The sequence below is a fragment of the Micropterus dolomieu genome, linkage group LG19 (assembly GCF_021292245.1).
Source record: "Micropterus dolomieu isolate WLL.071019.BEF.003 ecotype Adirondacks linkage group LG19, ASM2129224v1, whole genome shotgun sequence".
Classification (NCBI taxonomy): Eukaryota; Metazoa; Chordata; class Actinopteri; order Centrarchiformes; family Centrarchidae; genus Micropterus; species Micropterus dolomieu.
This window is the reverse complement of record NC_060168.1, coordinates 13215597-13234940: the sequence shown is the minus strand read 5'-3', so window position 1 is coordinate 13234940 and position 19344 is coordinate 13215597. Positions and strand designations below refer to the sequence as shown.

Below are 19344 nucleotides of genomic sequence, written 5' to 3'. Positions count from 1 at the left end.
AATCTGTATTAGGCTTACGTGCTCAGCCTTAAACCAGCGGCAGGAGCAGGAGGCAGCATGCTCAGCCAGTGCTACGGCTACCTTACCACCCTGAAGGCTGATTACGGCGCTCAAAATGATACTCCACAAAAACGGCAGAGGAAAAACACAGCACATTCAAGGCGAGCAATCCTGATGACAAAATCGATAGGCTGTAGCGCTTATCTCCATCAAAAAGAGTGTCTCAGGATGAATGTAGTTGTGCCCCTGTGATTCAACCACACCAGTCATCTCAATGTCCTGGAGGATAAAGCAGCAGTCACCATCCTGCTCTTGACATGTGGAGCTCTCGGAGCAGCAAGGTGAGGCAGGCCGCTCCATTAAGAATAAGGCTAGTGATATTTTTGTTGTTGCCAACAAGTACCATGAAAAGATCAACAATGATTCGATCCTCCTAACAAGTGCGTGCAGCCAAAACAGGTCAGGTCTCAGGTTTCAGGTCTTCCTTGCAAAAGAGATTTTTAATCTCAATGGGTTTTTTCCTGGTTAAATATAGGATAAATAAAAACCTGACTGAGGTCAGTGGTCCTCAGCCTTTTTGCCTTTTGACCCTTGAAGCCACGTCTACGTATGACGCCTCGTCACAGATTGTATATTTCGCTCAACCAAAGTAATTATCCACTCTCCAACTGTTTCATGTGAATACATTTTAGAGGCATAAAAATGTAAAAATAAATTAATTCACAGATTCATCCCCTTATGGGGTCCCGATCCCCAGGTTAAGAGACACTGACATGGCTTATTCCTCTATGCCATAGATCCTATTGTTGTCCAAAATCTAGTAAAAACATACCAATGAGCCACATCTTTGTCCTGGGTGACATGTTCCTTCATCGTGATGATCATGGATCATTTGAGTCAATGCTGCATACACTGTCCTGCTGCTATAAATACTCATTACCAAAACAAATATGTACTAAAGCAAAACTATGGAGCTTTTGAAACAGAAAATAGCACATTCATTCTCTTACAAATAAAAAACAATTGAAAGTAATAAAACACACACACACACACACACACACACACACACACACACACACTCGCTCAATTCACTCTATTTAAGAGTCTTAATTGGTCTTTATGACCAGTAACTTGAGGTGGCTAAAGCTAGCTAATCTTAACAAACTGATATTGCTTTGTAGTCAGTTTGCTGATTTTATGACTCTTCTCTAATCTTCTCTGCTAGTGCTACACTAAATTTTCACTTTTACCATTATTCCACAATTGACACTTGCAACCACTGTGGCCAATGTTTGGGAAATATTTGCTTTACATCTCTTGAGTAACATCTGCTAAAAACTATAGAGCTGTTTTTAGGAAATTATTGGAACTGGAGCCATATATTTGTGACCTGTTTTTGAAGAGTATCTTCAGTTTAATTTAATAGGTTGGGGGCTGTGAATCAGACAGACAGTGCAGAGAAGTCTGAAAACATTAAGAGACAGATTTATAAATTTTTGGTAAGGATGTTTTCGTGGAATTTGTTGACCAAAAGAAACTTAGAAAATAACACTATCCATAACCTTTATGCAAACAGCAGCTGACAATAGTCCAAATCTGAGTATATATAAACATATTCTAAACATATGCAAACAACATAGACATTTCACATTCAAAGAGTTGGAAGTCAGTATACAACTACTCTTAATGCAAAAAAATGTGTAAGGAGGGAAATCAGCTGTGTCAGAGAGATGGATGGAAAAGGTACAAAGCTTGGGTAGTGCGCTAACAAACTCCATTTTGTGTTGCTGCAGCTGTTTCCATGGAGCTCTCTCCCCCTCTTTTGCTCTCTCTCTCTCTCTCTTTCTCTGCCTCTCCACTCACTCCCTCTCTCTCTCACACACGCACACACAAGTGTCTGAAAGAGGATTCAGCTGCATGAGTCAATCTGCAACCAACCACAACTCCGAGAGAGAACCCCTCGTTCTCTCTAACAGACTCTTCTCCTCTCTTCTATCGCTCCAGCATCACGCCCATCTCATCATTTTTTTCTCAACCTCATTACAATAATTTCTTAATTTATTCTAAAACCCAGTCACAACAACAAACCCACATTCAGCACACTCAATTACTGTGATTTTGATACATGAGCACCGCATCAACAAGCAGCAAAGGAACCAGTCCATGTATTTACAGTGCTGTGTTTTCCCCTCTGCCTTATTTGGAGTGTATATGGCAATCAGCAGAGCTCATTACACCTAGCTGACCTACAAAGATGGCCCAGAAAAAAAATGTCCTTGAAGGAGGAGGTGGAGAAAAAAAATTAAAGAGAGGAAAAGATGCTTACCGAGGACTCCGACGCGGTAGTTGAGAGTGATAACGATGACATTTCCGTAGCTGGCCAGGACGCTCCCATCGATCATGTTGCCTGTCCCCTCCATGTAGGATCCTCCGTGGATGTAGACCATCACAGGCTTGGCCCCAGTGTCTCGTATGTCTGCAAGAGCGGCCATCATTAACACATTCACATTGCCATCCACCCACTCCGATTAAGGGTCAGCTCAGATTCAGATACAGCACATGGTGACCACAAACAGACAAGCTGACGGTCACCTCTCAGATACCAGCTGTAGAGATACAGTCGGCTGACCTACTAATGGAAATGGAAGCCATATTCTATCATGTCTGCTCTATGAGAAACAAATTAATGTCCACTCATTATGTCGAGTTCAACTCTATTATAGTAATGGGCCATCTCAGCTGAAAATGTGGCTTGTCATTTACCATATAAAACATTCATCATATAAACCAACTATTTTGAGTTGTATTTGGTTTTGTGCAGACCCACTTCCCAATATAGACACGCAGGAAGCCATTAGGGAGAATAAAGAGAGAGGTACTCTGACACATCTCCTAACCAGGGAGAAGGCTAATCTGGCTTGACAGTGATAGGGAAAATGCACCGGCTAATTACACAATGCTACCACGTGCCTCCTTTTTACACAGGCCTATCTCTGCGCAACAATTTATTTGCACGGCCTTGCTTGGCATTGCAGGCAGTTAAATTTGTGCTTCAGTTTTGGTAAAATGTTGTTTATTCTATTCCCGAACCAGGGCTTGATACCCAGCTGGAGCGACACTCCAGCCAGATAAAGCACATCCAGAGGTAGAGGGATGAAAAAAGCCTCTGTCTGAGGAATAGACTGAATTACTGGCTGGCTAGCTAGAGCTGGGAGACAAGACAAGAAACTCTCTCTCATTTTCACTCCTGCTCCCCCCGCGTTCTGTTCCTAGCTTCTCGCCTTCCCCTCCCTCACTTTGTATCGCTTTCACTCACAGACTCTCCCCTGTCTCTCCCTGTTTCTCTCCCGCCTTCCCTCCATCTCTGTCCAACTCCCTGCCTCTCTTTTTTCCCCCCCTGAGCCCTGAGAGTGGTGAGAATGAGAGGGGGTGGGATGGCAAAGAGTGAGGAAGACAGAGAGAGAGAGAAAGAGAGAGACACAAAGACAGACCGGAAGGAAGGAAGATAGAAGGACAGAAGGAAAGACCGGAATAAAGACATAAAAAAGAAAGAAAGGAAAAAAAGAGAAAGCAATGGGCTCAGATTTAAAAGGGTTGTATTGTATTCTGGTTGCTATGGTGACTGAGAGCCAAAATTCAAAATCTTCAAGAACAGCTAATCGCAGGCCACATCCTGCACAGCCCAATCTGCATCCATCTGCAGGCACCGCTCGTCGTTATGCACCCCATCACATTAGTATGCTCAACACCAAGGACAACTACTTAAATGCATTTTGTAGAGACACGGTTTACCTATAACCCCTATAGCAGAGCTCAGCCTTGATTCACAGGTTTTCTTTCAATATTCCCTTGGTTATTCATGGCCCTGTTACATTTAAAAGCACAGCAATAACTTGTGTATGATGTGGCCTTATTTATGGATTTCTTTATCTTGCTGGTATCTGAGAAGGCTACACAGTGAAATGTGATTTATAGCTGACACTTCTCTATGCACACACTTATCTTAGACAAGAGGAGGAGGGGGTGCATGGGGTGAGAAAGCATGAAAGGTACAGTCAGAAAGGGGAGGGGGGAGAGAAAGGGCGAAAAACAGCAAAACGATATCCTACACAGGCTCGTCAAACAGATGGGCCACAGATACAAAGAGAATGGCAAAGAGGAAGAAGGAACAGGGGGCAGAAATAAGAAAAAGAGATTAGTCATGTCAATGTTATCAGTCACCTCTTTTGTTGATTCACATCGGGGTCTCCATGACAACAGTTAAATCCCTTTGCAAGACATTGAAGCTCCTAATCTAATCTATTTATTGACTTGATTTGATGTGGGAGGTGTCACAGATATGTGATATACAGTTCTCACTGACACTGACTTGTGTCAGAGAAAAAATATACTTGCAACAGATCCCAATTGGACTTTGATTTACAGTGAGAAATAATCCTTTCTAGATACTTCCACATTGGGGCAGCAGCATGGCATGACTTGAAGGTAATGAGGAAAGTAGTTCTCCTTAACCAATCAGATCAGAGCTTTATTGGTTGCTGTTGATGGACTAATTGGTGAAACAGGCCACTAAGTGGCTACCTGGAAAAGCTGGTTCCTGATTCACTACTTCTCCGAGTAAAACACATCATGACATCAACACACAGATTCATAGCAATGTAGCACAGAACTCTGTGCTAGAAAAGAAACACAAATAGGTTAATTGAAACACAGAGTGGTACATTTGCAATAAAACTCCATGCGCAATGATTTGAAAAACGAAAATAAAAAACCCTCATGTTTTGGAGATGAACAAAAAAAAATCTGTGCATGATAGAAATGTCTATGAAAGATGAAGAGCGAGCTGAACAGAAAAATAATATATGTTAACGCATCATTTTCACATATTTTCAGTCACATATTTCTCTGTCTGACAAGTGAGATGATGCAGCATCTACTATACAGTGACACACACTCATACACTCCCATATTTTATACATATGTGGCACATATTGTACGAACAGCAAATAACTGTTTTACAGTAGAGGAAATATATGAAAAATTCACTAACTTCACTGCACGCTGCTGCTAAATGTAAGGACTGGGGGGCAATCACACATACATGATTTTAGCTGGACCAAAGGAGCACAACCTTTCATAGGTGCATCATAATGACTAGACTGAATGGAGTGTCAGTGGGAGGCCTAAGCTGAGCCTCTAATACCACTTTTCCAACAAGGCAAGTCAAGGGCCAGTTTGGAGCTGATACCTCATCTCAAACTAGTTCTTCGCATTTCCACAGCCAAAGAACATGTTCTTGGCCAGGAAAACTGGTTCTGAGCAGCACTAACACTTTGCTGGTCTAGGACCAAGAACCACTTACGTCAGGGGCAGGGGGCGGGATTATTGAAACCAACAAGACCAACTGAAACTCGGCCATTAAAAAGAAAACAGAGCTAGTGTAGCTCAGCCTAATCCAAAGAAAAAGGCCATGAAATTGAAGCAGCAGTGGTCTGTGGAGGAGACAAACTGTCCCCTTGCACTGTAGTCCTCAACATAAGTTCAGAATAAACTAAAGGGAGCTTCAAGAAAGAAACTGCTGTTTGAACAGATACAAAGCAAAATGGCTAGAGCGAGGTAAGACAGAAGCCTTGAACAGATAAACAACAAACTCAAGAAACTGAAAAAAGAGTAGGCTACAGGGACCAAAAAGAAGGACCTAGACTGAAGCAGCAATGGTTGGCCACAGAGATATCTCCATTTGGACATTTTCGTCTCTGTGACAGACCGGCATGTCAACTGACAGGGGCCTTAAACTGAGCAACAGCAATGCTGGATGTCATGGTGGACTGTTGCAAGTTCCACTGATCATGGTAAGTTTTATTTTTCAAATGTTTCACTTTGTTGCCAGCCAGCTACATATTTCTTAAGGCAAGTTTATATGTATAGCACATTTCAACAACAAGGCAATTCAACGTGCTTCACATAAAACATATGGCCCTAAGCAACATAGGACAACATATAGACATTTAAATACGATTAAAAAGGAGTTCAATAGAAAATAAAAACAAGATGAAACAGGACAAGTGCAGCACAAGATAATAATCAATAGCCTTCTTAGCTGTTTAGCAAGTTAGTAATTTCTCCCATCACTGTTACAAACGTAGACCGTGTTCATAGTGCTAAGACAGCTTTTTGGATTGTATGATCAGAATATAAAGACAGTATATGTATGTCCTCATTTTCTGAGGGCTGTTTTGGCTGTGATGTGCATATTTAAAAAAAAAAAACTTTAGTATGGTATTATATCTATAAATGAAACAAATATTAGTCGGACGTCTTGTATGATACACACAATGTGAAGCCTGTTTCAGAGCATTCTAGATTATGTTGACTGTGTCAGTACACTGCAGACAGATTAATACATTTTGGCTTTGTCTAATTTACAAGGTTTCCAAGCTGTTGTCTGAGTAGGGTCAAGTGATATGGTAATACATAGCATGAGAGGATATATGTGTAAACATTGATGATATTGTTGCAAACTGCTTTGGCAACATTGTTTAAATGAAAAATTCATGTCAATAAATCACACTGATCTGAGCCGAACTGGTAAACCTTAACACAATAGATTATTACACCATTTATACCAAGGAAGCAGTGGTCATATTACAGCACTGGTTTTAAAACTGGGGACTTTTGAGGGGTCACAAGATGTTTAATAAGAAAGGGGAAAAAACATATTTCTGCTACATATAAACATGACATTTCTCCAGTGTTTCCTTTTAACTCTTGCTTTTTAGCTCTATGGCTAGGTAGCTAGCTAGTTGTTGGTCAGCTAACATTGCCCAAGCAAGCATGGCTACTAATTTCTCACATTAACGTTATGTCTGCAACATAATGTTATGTTTGATGTTCATACGTGAAATATAATAATATTATATGTCTTTATAATATCTATGCTTGCTTGGGTAATGTTAGCTGACCAACAGCTAACTAGCTAGCCAACAAGCACAACCTTGGTGACATAAGCTAATGTTAGCATGGTACTTTCTAACATTGCCATTGGCTCGCCTTACCAATGTCACTTGCCATTTGGCTTTACAAAAGGCCCACATCGTATATTTGTTGTGCTGGGTAGGCCAAGAAGTCTGTCATACCAGACGCTATGCAAACATTGAGATATATTACCATCATGCTCTGACATTATGTTTTCATTTTTCTTACCCTACTTCTGTATTTATGCTGGTCAATATTTGACCAGCATTTGGCAGGAGCATAATCTTTATCTGTATTAACTGTTATTGTTCAGGAAAAAGGAAGCGAAACAACAACGTGGAGTTGCTGCACTTTCTAGAGAAGGAATATGAGAGGTTCTTACAGCACAGCAAGGACATGTGCTTGATGCCTTGCTGCAGAAAATGGAAGCAGACACAGAAGTGCTTTGCTTGGACTCATGGAGGCTAAATCCCACCAGGGCTGCATCAATCAATACTTTTTTAACCACCTCCTACCTGGCACCTATTTCTATCATATCATAATTATTAAATATCATGATAAAATTAGTGTACTTTTCATGTCACTGCTGTTATAATGATGATTAATCATAACAACAGACCCTATTTGTCAGATGCCCAATTAGAAAAATACTGGACCTCAAATTCAAAAGGATTGCTGTGACACAGATTGACACAGTATGTCAAGCCTTTCCCCGAACTGTCGAATCAGTATTTTAACTTACTTGACTTAAAATGGTTCTGACATGAATTTACGTATTTTTGTAATTGATGATGCTGATTACGTTGATAATTTGCATCCGTCTTAAATTCCCCAAATGACTGTACATCAAGCACACTAAAGTGTTTAAATTTTTTTACTGGAAAGTTTGAGATTGCATATACGTTTACTGCACTCTACACTTTAAACTGTCAACATGTTCCTCACAAGTGTTATAAAGCACACAGCAGATCAGATCATTATTGCTCAGCTCCACCTTGCAGTTGTTTCTTTTTTGGAGGCACCTCCATCGTCCTTTTATTCTCCCAAAATACATCTTCACAACCGATCGTGCATTGCTCAGCCTGTAATTGTAGGCGTGCTGTTTAGGGCTCAGTCTGCCAGTGTCTGAAAAAGGGCTTCGTGTCACACCAGTGGTGAGATCGTGGGTGTGTTCAGACAACAGGTGACCTCCGTTTCCCATTAGCTGCAACCTGTAAGATAAGAAATGGTGTATCATTCATTTATTAGATTTGATAAACTGCAATGTGATCTTTACCAAAATAGTCAATGCTAGGTCTAGCTAAAGGCTAAGGAAAACAAAGGCTAACATTAAGAGCTTAAGTTCAGGGTTAATATGAATCAAAACATGTTAGATAATTACCTTTCTTCTAGAACGTAACTGCCGTCTAAAGCAATCACGTCGAGCGGTACAAAGGCGTTGGACCAGTCATGTTTCGATGCCAATATTGGCTCGCAAATCCAGGAGCAACACTTTTAAAGAGACGATGGTGCTAGCGTTGCTGGAGTTACGGGAGACATATACAAACATAAACAGGGACGTAATGATGTGGCTCTATGGTGGCTCTCTAGCCCATGGAAAGGCAAACTGGTTCTTAGAAGGTTCACAAGTTGAAACAGGGCCCTGAACTAGCATCTGGCATTGGTGGAAAAGGGGTATAAGTGTTGCTGCTGCAAGTGAAACGGGGCTGGGAGCACATCATCCTCTATCATGTTTTCTCTCATCCCCTGTACCTCCACCTTTTTTGTCCTTTGCCTCTCACTCCATTGAAAACAGTCAGTCATATATCTGACATTAAGCGCCCCCAGAAGTGGCCTTGACACTCCAGAGTGGGACAGGACAAAGGCGAGTGGAGATAAGTGTCGTGGCATTCACTGTGTCAACACTTGGAAACAAGCTGCCTGTCAGTGGATATCAGTGAGGTCTGAGATGGGGGGGGGGCATGTCCTGATGTGGCAGGACGTGACATGCACCCTACTGTAGTGGTCTTGTCAGGCCATGCTTCACGCTTCACTCATGACAAGTCCATTAGTGGCCATGTTCACGTTTGAAAACTGCATTTAGTTTAACTGGGAGGCTCCTTGCAAAACAGGCTCTGTAATTACACAGAATTATAGAGCATCTTGTGCTGTTGTACAAGTCACTGACAATATTCTGAATGTCACTGAATGTCCATTTAATTTTACCTTGAATCACATGAACTAACACTGTGTCTGACTAGCTGTTGTGGGGGGGGCTGAAGTGAAGGAACACACAATAACAGATTTTCTATTTTTGACACAGAAGACAGTGGAAGGAGGATCATGGGGAGAAAAGGAGCTGTTGCATAGCTGTTACTATTTTAAGCCAATGGACTTTCAGAGCCTGCACATCATCAGGACTGATAGGATGGGCAGGAAAAGAGCACCTTATAGTTGGAGCATGTCAGACTCCACCATGTTCTCCACAACACTTGACATTTCTGAGTCACTGAGGTACGTCTTATGTATACAAAGAAAATGTGAACACAGAATTGGGTATATGAAAAGGAGTTGAGTGTGAGAGTGTGTGCCTCTACTATGAATCTTGACAGCCCTACAGTAAATGTAATGGGAAGAATGACCTTTGTGTGAAGGTGACTTTTTGCTCCCTGGCTGCCGTGTTTGTGTGTTAAATATGATGTTGGCAACAGGGTGGACAGAGAGCAGTGAGCAGATAGATTCTGGCTGAGTAAAATAAGAGAGGACACGGCAAGAAGCCTACAAGGCTATTAGCCAAAGCCCCCTACAGCTGGCCGGGATCTAGATGAGAGGAGGAAGTTGTAGAGGTGCTGTCATCCCTAAGACTCACAGACAGCTGTTTGCTCCTTGAGTGAACGAAAACTAACCCTTTAGTCTTTCAGGGATGCCTGCAGTCCTTGGTGCAAGTCACAAAAGCTGATGTTATACTGTACAAACCCATGAGAGAGCACCAATAAACAAAAGTGCACACAGCACAAACCCCCTGAAATGTGCTGTGGCACTGCAGAACGACAGAGTCAAAGTGCCTCTGTGAACTAATTCAAAGCCTATTTTCACTCTTGTTTGATTCAAAAGCAGCTTGTTTTTGCCGTGCCAATTATTTTGTGCCACTAAAGAGTAAAGGACAAAGAGAAGAAAAAAAAGATGACCGTAAGAGTTTGGCTCTCCCATCCTTTGAAATGGCTCAAATGATGCCCTTGTGGATCAGTTATTAGTAGCAATGCTTATCTTGGAAAAAAGCTAAGCAGCGGCATTCCAAATATCTCTGCATAAATGAGCTTCAAGGGGCATGATTCCTCATCTCTGCCACATCAGAGAGAATAGGATAGTGGCAGAATGGAGAGAATGGTGTGTGAATTGCCCCCAATGTCGATTCACCAGTCTCCAGCCTGCATGGGCTGAGCTGAGGGCTTTGCTGGATGGGGATCCAGTCAGGCCTGTGCAATGGAATTAATGGTAATACCCAGGCAGGTGGAGCTCAACTCTGCTCCCTGGCACAGCAACGATGGAGAGACTCTCTGGGGGTGGGGGTAGGTGTGTGTGTGTGTGTGTGTGTGTGTGTGTGTTGTCTTCGTCGTTGCTTGCTTCGAGAGCTTGGAAGCAAGCATTGTGTATGTGTACAAGTGTGTGCATGTGTGCATGCTTCACTGATTTAATGGATGTGGGTGTACATGTCTGAGTGTGTGCACACTCACGCTGTGTGGAAGCATTCCTCCTGATTAGAGCTAGAGTCTCGAAGTGCCAAATGGCACAGACACACACACACACACACTCACGCACACACACATCTATTTTTCATCAGTGGGAGAGGGCTGATTGAGGTAGCAGTTGCGCGAGACACTCTAGAGGTGGAGTGGAGACGGCTTCCTCTCTCTGCCTAACATTGGGCACAGTACCTCGGCACCACTGCTATGTTCCACCTGGGACATCTAGCTCCTACACAGCCTCACTTCCTCTATTTATATGCCCACCTTTATCTAACAACAGCAGGTAGGTGATTAAAAGCTTGCACTCCCTTTTTACAGTGCAATAACAGCCTCTGTAAAATTGAGTCTTGATTGTGGGCCGAGTTAAATCCCAGCAACTTGGCCCACACTCTTGTGTTGTTGGAGGGAGTGTAGAATTTGAATGCACTTTGGAGGTACCAGGGGGTTTAATGCTGCTCAGGCAGACAGGAGGACACACAAAGACAGACAGAAAGGGTAAGAGGGAGAGCCTCAGGAATAGCCAGTGGACAGAAAGAAATACAGTATAAAAAAGGTCATTATAATCCTTGCTACATATTTCATTTTGCTTATCTCCTCGTCTCAGTTGAATGTTTTTTATTGGCTGTTCCACTGTGTTTTTATTGTGCATTTATATATTACTATTCCATTACATATGTTACTTACATTTCTTTGACAATGTGAGAAATCCTTTATTGTTCCAATAAAACTTATTTGAATTAGAATTTAAGAGTGTGTCTGGAGGGTTATAACAGGCAGGGGGGCGGCTCAAATATGGTGGAGGGAGGAGGGAATTAGCCCAGTATAGACAGACTGCCAACTGAGACAGCATGGTAATGTTGGGATGAACAGACTGAGAGATGGAGGGGGTTAGACAGAGAAACCAGACAAGGCAGCAGCTCTCTCAACTGAATGAAAATATGTGGATAAGAGGTGCATCAGCTAAAGACTGAGGGAGTTCTGCTGATGTTCCGATTTAACTTGAATACAAATGTTTGATTTTCATTGGTAATGCATGCAGTACATTTACTGTAGACAAGGAGGTTGCTATTACCCGCAATAATAGTATAGCCACTTGTGAGAGCAGTAGTATGTAAGACAGCTTACCAGGACTTTGTGGTTTGTGCAGTGTACTCAACCATCCTTCAGTGAGGAGTGAAGAAGGAAGTATTTTTATATGTTTGGGGAGAATTACAGAGATACAGAAAGGTCTCTCTGAAAACTGGTCGGGCAATGAAACTTCAAAACAGACACATTTACCAGAACAATGAAAATCTTGTCATGTTTAGGGATTGATTGCCAACTCACACATGCATTACAGTTCTGTGGCAGAGATTCTGCAGGTATTGTGCTTCTACGGTGATGCTCTGTAAATAGCATTAGTTGCGCTCAGTAAAGAATAGACTTGTCACATTTTCAGGGAGGCTAGTCTTGCACAACAGCTTGGAGACCAAGCCACTGTGTATGCATGCAAAGACTTGCCAGACAAAGGGATCGGCACTTGTCAGCAATTTTGAACGGACTTAGGGCTACATACACTGATGCAAGTGGGCTTGCTTGAGGGAAGAAAAACATACACAGCCACGCACGTATACAAAAAGTCAAGCCAAAAACTGAACGCAATTTGGCTTCCGTTGCAACAGCTTGCCCTGGGCTTGAATGAAGAAACACCTGTGTGTCAAAGTAGCGCCATGGCAAGGCTTCTTGTTCTGTGATCAAGACCAGCATGAGTCTTCTTTTAGGAAGAAGAGCCCACTGGCAAAGAGGAAGGATCTTCACTACAAACTTTTAAACATCTGGAAAGAACCTTGAACCAGTCAGCCTCAGATGGGTTTAAAATCCAATGCAGATCGGCATTAATTGGCCAACATTTATGACAAATAATTGAAAGGATGTGGTAATTTGGCATCAATCAGTTGTCCTGCCAAATAGAAAGTCCATATGCCCTAAACATGTGCTAAGGTCCCAAAAAGTTTCGCTCCAGACATAGACAGCCATTGACACAGACAGAGATAAATCTTGTTCTCCAAATACACACATAATGTGCAAAAATTTAGTCTGTCCATAACAAACAAATGGGGTATAAATCAAGGGCTTAACCTTGATACCCAACATCATGCTTGCATCACCTGCCCTACTGTGGCAAAGTAAGACAAGGGCGGGGCGATATCAAGGGTTTGATTTAGATTTGAGACTTAAGCCGTTTCTGTTGCAGCACAAGAATCGTCTCTCATTCTAATCTTGGCAGAGATCCACCCTGAGCCAGGAATATCCCAAGATAAATATGGAAAGTGAACAATGCGATTGCTGAGCAGCAACTTCCCATTTTCTACACCTCTCGCCTCTAATCCTCTCCAGCAGCACTCCTGAACTGCTGCTCCTCATCTAAATCTGCTGGCAGACCTGGAGAACAGTCAGATATTCCACTGCTGCTTCACTTTCCCAGTGCCATTATCGCCACAAATACAGCTGCTGGCCACATCTTAAGAAGGGGCTCTCACCACTGCCTCTGCCCTTGTAATAACAGTTGCTCCAGTCACTATGTGAGATATTAAAATGCCTCAACCTGGGCATGGTTATCTAGACAGCTACTAGATTCCATCTGACTCTGAAGTCAAACATTCTACTCATCGGCTGAATTTAGATGCTTAGACCTCACATTCGCTCGCACACACCAACATTTGGTCAGACAACATTGTTTGATTGTATTATGACATGGGGTGCTTGATGATTGCATCTGCAATTAGAAACAAAAACCATAAATGATCAGAAAACAGTGTAATTTTTTGAAAAAAAAAATCATGCACCATCATTGTTCACCATGGAAAATACCTTCGTCTTCGTCACCGTCGTTATCCGATAAATCCTCGCCCTGTTTTTTTGCATGGGCCCCTGTTATTGAAGCAAGGAGAGACATAGAGAGGCACAAGGAAATTCAAAATAGCATGTTTGGCAACACACAGATGGGAAAAGAGGCACTAAAAAGCAGTATTTGAGACCACATGTGAATAATAACAATGCTAATTTAAATATTCAATACCCATTACAAAACTTGTCAAGGACATTTCTTGTTAACACTCACAGTACATACAATAAAAACAATTTTAATAGCATACAAATTAAAAAACGACTACACTGGGTAAAAATAAATCTGAACACACCTTGCGGAAGGTAATTTCAATAAAACTCCATTGTTTTCATAGCATATTTGGAGCAGAGTCATACACAACTGGCAGTTTCAGGAAAAACCTTTCAGATTTATCAGGAAAAACCCACCGGAAGTTTGGGTAGCAACACTACTAGCTTAAAGGATTGTTGCAAAAACGAACATCCACAACATGTTATTCTGATGTTGATGTTTTTTATTGCATTTTGGAAATGACTTTTTGAGCAGAGTTGAGTGTGTTTAAACACGATACAATTTTCTATTCTCTCTGGAATGTGCACCTTACATCAATTTCCAATTTTGGCCAACAAAATGATAAACACAAAATGTGGTTACTGGCAAGTTAAAGAACATAAAAATCAGGATGCAGAAAACTGTTGAACGAACAGGGTTTTAACTACAGGCAGGAGCACGTGCAGGATTGTAACTTTCCTAAAGGTGGTGAATAAATCACAAGATTGCGTGTATTATGTATCCTCTGTGATGTGTGTAGTTACATCAGCTTGTCTCTCTGCCCTAAACAGTAGTTAATATGCTGTTGTCCTTGCACAACATGTTAATGTGAAAATCTAGCCCCCTATACCGCCTGCGCACCATGTACTGTCCAAATATAGTATACAGGCCTACCACTTGTGTGGTACACAACCACAGTGGTATTCTAAACTGGTTAGAGTTTGACATCCATGTATAATAATTTTTTGTTGCTCACTAACAGCAGGGCCTAAGCATATCAATGCTGCTTAGTCAGTTGGTCAAACCATCAGTCCATTCATTCAATGGTTTTTTGGTAGAATTGTACCATTTCTGTGATACCCTGCCTTTCATGTAGCACCACTGTTGGTTCAGATTTTTTCTCCTGAGCAATGCTTGATACGGTAATTCCTAATGTTTTTCATGACCTTGGACTTTTCCTCTAGTGCAATCACTAGGCTAGTATGAATGCTAATTCATTTTAATATCTAATGGGCTGACTGTCATGAAACTTACGGAAGCATTCATGATTTCCGGAAGATGTTAAGCGTTTCTCACAGCGTTTAACAGCTGAGGTAGGCTTGACCCTTGCCAACATTTTAACAGAACAAAACACTAAAAAGAGTGGACTTAATATTTCACACAGCAAATGACGTATATTTAAAGGGTGTGTCTGTTGTTGTTAAGCTGTCATCTACTAACTAATTAATTATCATGAGACAAGATGCATTCTTGGGGAAACTGTGGTCTCGGTCTACTTTAGTCATCATAAGCTCTTTCCTCTCTTGCAACTCTTAGATCAAATAATCAACTTTTTCTTAAAGACAACTAATAGCCTGTGTACCATTAAATTTGCGTTGGACATTCATGGTCCTTAGCGGATGATCCAATATGGTGAAATCGGACTCTGAAGTCAGACACAATATAAACCATAGCCACTAGTTAAACCGCTTTTATTTGAATGAATGCGCCACCCTGTCAGCATACCTCATCCATTGTTAATTGATAGATGCTATATACTGCATAATGAAACAGGCTGAGTGTCATGACATTTACTGAGTACACTCAAAGCTATCAAAGTGGAGAAGCCTTTTGAATTTGTTGGTTCCACAGTCGGTACAATAACCTTGTTCAGTCTGTCCATCAGATTAAAATAATGGGGTGAAATGAATAATGCAGCCTGTATGGGCTGCTATATGAGCTTTAGACAAGCAAAGATAATCATAATTACTACGGCAACTTCAAGCTTATATGCATAACTTTTGTGTCTCTCTGTTTGGCAACAAGAAGTTATTGGACTGATGTTCAACCACAGCAAGTTGTGGAAGTTTGGGAGCCTGGCTTTTCATGTGTACCAGCCCTTGGAAAGGGTAAGGGGAATAGCTTGAAAAGTAAAATACTATTCATAATGTATAATCTATTAACAACATACAGTATAAAAAACTTTGTTTGCACATGTTGACTTAATAGCAATAAATCAAAATAAAAAGGCAGAAATCTATCATGTGGATGTTGAATTGGTCTGGGTTTTGCAGCACAGCCACTTCAATACTTCAGTTCAAACACAACCCTACTTAACAGAACACAAAGCGCTGCATTGATGGGGATGTGTTGTTTCAGGTACCAGTGAGACCATAAAATACAATCCTGAAATGCTGGCTTGAATATTACAGTCATGAGCTTGAAGGGTTATCAACGCTGCACAGTGGTTTAGAATATTATGAGACTGGAGTTTTCATATCTGGAGTATTATCATGGCTACAGTCGCCAGCATAACAGCAGAAATGTGGCATTCACATTACAAAGTAATCCTTTTATCCTGCAGTGTGCGCTTGCTGTTACTTGATTGGCAAGATTTAAACTTTTTCATCAGAGGATCCAGCGTACTTCTGAATCCCCACTATGCCAACACAGCGATCTCACTGAAGTGAATAAGAGGGCCGTGTTGTTTCACAAAGTGATAATGTATGTCTCGAAGTGGTCTTAGTCTTAAGAGTTTGGCAGGTATAGCACTAACTTCAACTAATAAATTTCATGGTGGCACCAGGTCAGTCAGGAGCATCTTCCTTGTGTAGGAAGTGACAGTCATTAAGTTATCAGATGTTAGGTCTCTCTGATGTAGGCTTCAACGGAACCTGCAAAAATGTTTTAGCAGAATAACAGCCAGCAAACAACAAGGCAATTTCGCCTGCCTCAAAGGCCCTCTTTATGGCTTGTTAGCGATTACTGAAGTTCTAGCGTTCACCATGCCATTGACGTGGTAAAACAGTGAGGTTATTGAGTGATAGTGCTCCAGACAGGCATAGATTGGATGGCAGGTGTCGACAGGGAGGCTCTGTCAGTTTAAATCCTGTTGTCTGTGAGCCTGTGTGTGTCAAATGCTGGGTCTATAATAGGAACTGCAAACATGTGACATCTGCAGTGACTCAGCAAGCGAGCCTATATTTGACCTTGAATCTTTTCGAGTGATGCAGCAGTGAAAGGCTGTAAAATAAAAATAAAACTACAATGAACTGACGAGTGTCTTTGCGTAGCTGGCCTCCAGGAGCTGTGACATTTGCATAGCTTCAAAACAGGCGGCATCTAGAAAAAACAGCTATTATTCATGTTCCTTGACAAGCATAATAGAAACCTGACGTATTTATCAAATCAGGTTCAAAGAAACAGCATTTGATGGGCTTACTTGTTACATAAAGGGTATTGAAATTTAACATTTCAGCAGGATGGAAATGCAAACACATTCTAGTAGTTGGCTGGGTTTTACATGAATAAACCCAAGCATGCACACATATGTACACACACACAAACCCACACATATAGAGTGCTCTCAGACTCTAGAGACTTCTTGACTGAATCTGGGATTCACTCAATACATCGTGGAAGGGCTAAATGTTAACTGCCTTTCCTTTGCTGGAAAAAGGTTCACTGACAATAGATGGGCCTTGGAGTTAAATATCAGAAAGGTCAGAATGTGGAAAGGGACTTAGTGAAATGTGAAATGTTGCAGCCTTGACAATTTAGAGCAGTTATATTCAGTCTCTAATCCTCAGGTGGCCATTTTTCTCTTTCAGAGCGCATGGATTGGTCTCTCCTCCTGTCTTTCTGCTCTCCCTGTCTTTCTCTCCCTCTCTCTCTGTTTATCTCCATCTCTCTCAATCTGTCTCCCAGTGTAGAGGTTAAGGAACAGCTTGGGAGGGACACATAAGAGAGAATGATGGAGAATGCAACTAAAAGGTTAAGGAGGCTGTAATCCTGCAGTAAAGGACAGCCAAAACTCATACTGCGCTTCAGCTGTTCCCAAAATAAAAAAAATAACAAATAAAAGACAGCCAAGTTGTCTTTCTGCCTGTCTACAGCTCGATAATGGAAAAAGACATGTTTAACAGAGACCACAGGCTTCTGAGTGTGGTGGCAAGCTAACGCACTGGGGTCTCTTACCTCTATTCTTGATCCCTAATGAACGACTACACTGCACAAATATCATACAAAGACTTACCAGGCTTTAGGCTTCTTAATCTTCTGTGAGAGTCATTTAAAAGTGCTGCACCACAGTTGAATATACATCATTACTGATTTCAGAAAGCCAGAAAAATGCAGGTATGTACTGTAGCCTTCAACAGTTAAACCAGTAGAACTAGATGCACAGTACACATACTCAATAATATTTTTTGGATTCTGGTTAAACGTACTCACTGGAGATTTTTTTAACCACTAGTAGTGCTATGGAGCAATGTTTTTACGAGTGGGTCACCATTTTGTTTGCATGCAAATCACTTTTTACTGTTGGTTTCACGGTATGCCACTGATTGACAGCTGGTGGCAGAACCACAACAAGAATTGTGTCAAAGAACCAACAAAGACATTAAGCAATAAGGGGCTATTTATACTTCTGCGTCAAATCGACGGCGTAGGTGACGGTGTAGGCTACGGGGCTACGCAGAGGCTACGCCATCACTTGACGTGCACCTCCTCAAAAATTTAACTACACGTTGAGTCGACGCGGACCGTAAGCTCTGTGATTGGTCGGCTGGGTAGCCTCGCAATGCCTCTGAGCCGACCGGAAGTACCCCGAATTTTGAAGTTACATTTACTAGCGGCCAAAACGGCGGATGTAACACAGTGAATAAATATATTTGACCGTCGCAACCCGAGTGAAATGACTCGTTCAGAATGTGATCCATTCGGTTGGTAACATTGGAAAAGGCTTCACCAGCCGCACATTTACAATTTTACCCCCATTTATGTTAGTGGAACGCTAAACCGGAAGTTAGCCTGGTCGGCCGGCAAAAGTCAACACAGGAGGATGCTGTAGCACTACTGCAGACTAGCATTTGGGGGTGTAATTGCAGAATGACGGACACACCTACGCACAAGTATAAATGCATGGCTACGTGCATAGCCTACGGCGTAGGTACACACGTAGACCCTACGCAGGAGTATAAATGGGCCTTAAGGCTGTAAGCAAGCACACATGGATGTAAACAAAAAATATGAAAAGAAAAAAAAGCTTGGCAAAGCTTTATAAGGAATGAAATGCACCCAAAATGTAGGTTACACCTGAAGGATACATTTTGGTGAGAAATGCTAAATGTAAACATAACTTGTGTTTGTATTTTTACAAGAAAACTCCAAAGGGCACCTTTAAACTCTTCATCCACTGACAGGAGCAAATGCATGATGTATGGCTAAGCACTGTTCAAAACCACAGATTCCAAATCCCAAAGCTTCCTAACATGCAAACAAGCCTGATTTTCAAGAAAATTTGTTTAAAATAATGCATGTTGTGGTGCATCAATACAAACAGTCCACTAAAAAGAGACATTTAAGGAGAAATCAGGTTTCAAGAGACTTCCTAAGCTAACAAAGATAGCAGAAGCAACAAATAAATGTTGTTTTCCCCTTTAACAGGGCTCTAGGACTCCACAGGCTTTCCTCTATTCCTTTTTAGTTTGGGATAAACAAAGAACAGAACAGTGATATTGAGCCTTG

General features: G+C 41.6%; 1 protein-coding gene across 9 annotated transcripts in view; it reads right to left on the bottom strand.

The window, feature by feature from the left end:
• nlgn3a (neuroligin 3a) overlaps positions 1 to 19344 on the bottom strand; it is a 144887-nt gene that overhangs the window by 79052 nt on the left and 46491 nt on the right. For 8 of the 9 annotated variants that reach the window (XM_046030820.1, XM_046030821.1, XM_046030824.1 and 5 more), the window contains one exon: positions 2327 to 2476. In XM_046030820.1, coding sequence (XP_045886776.1) covers positions 2327 to 2476 — 150 coding nt within the window. Of the gene's footprint in view, positions 1 to 2326; positions 2477 to 13550; positions 13611 to 19344 lie in introns of all 9 variants that reach the window. The other variant, XM_046030826.1, reaches the window with a different exon arrangement.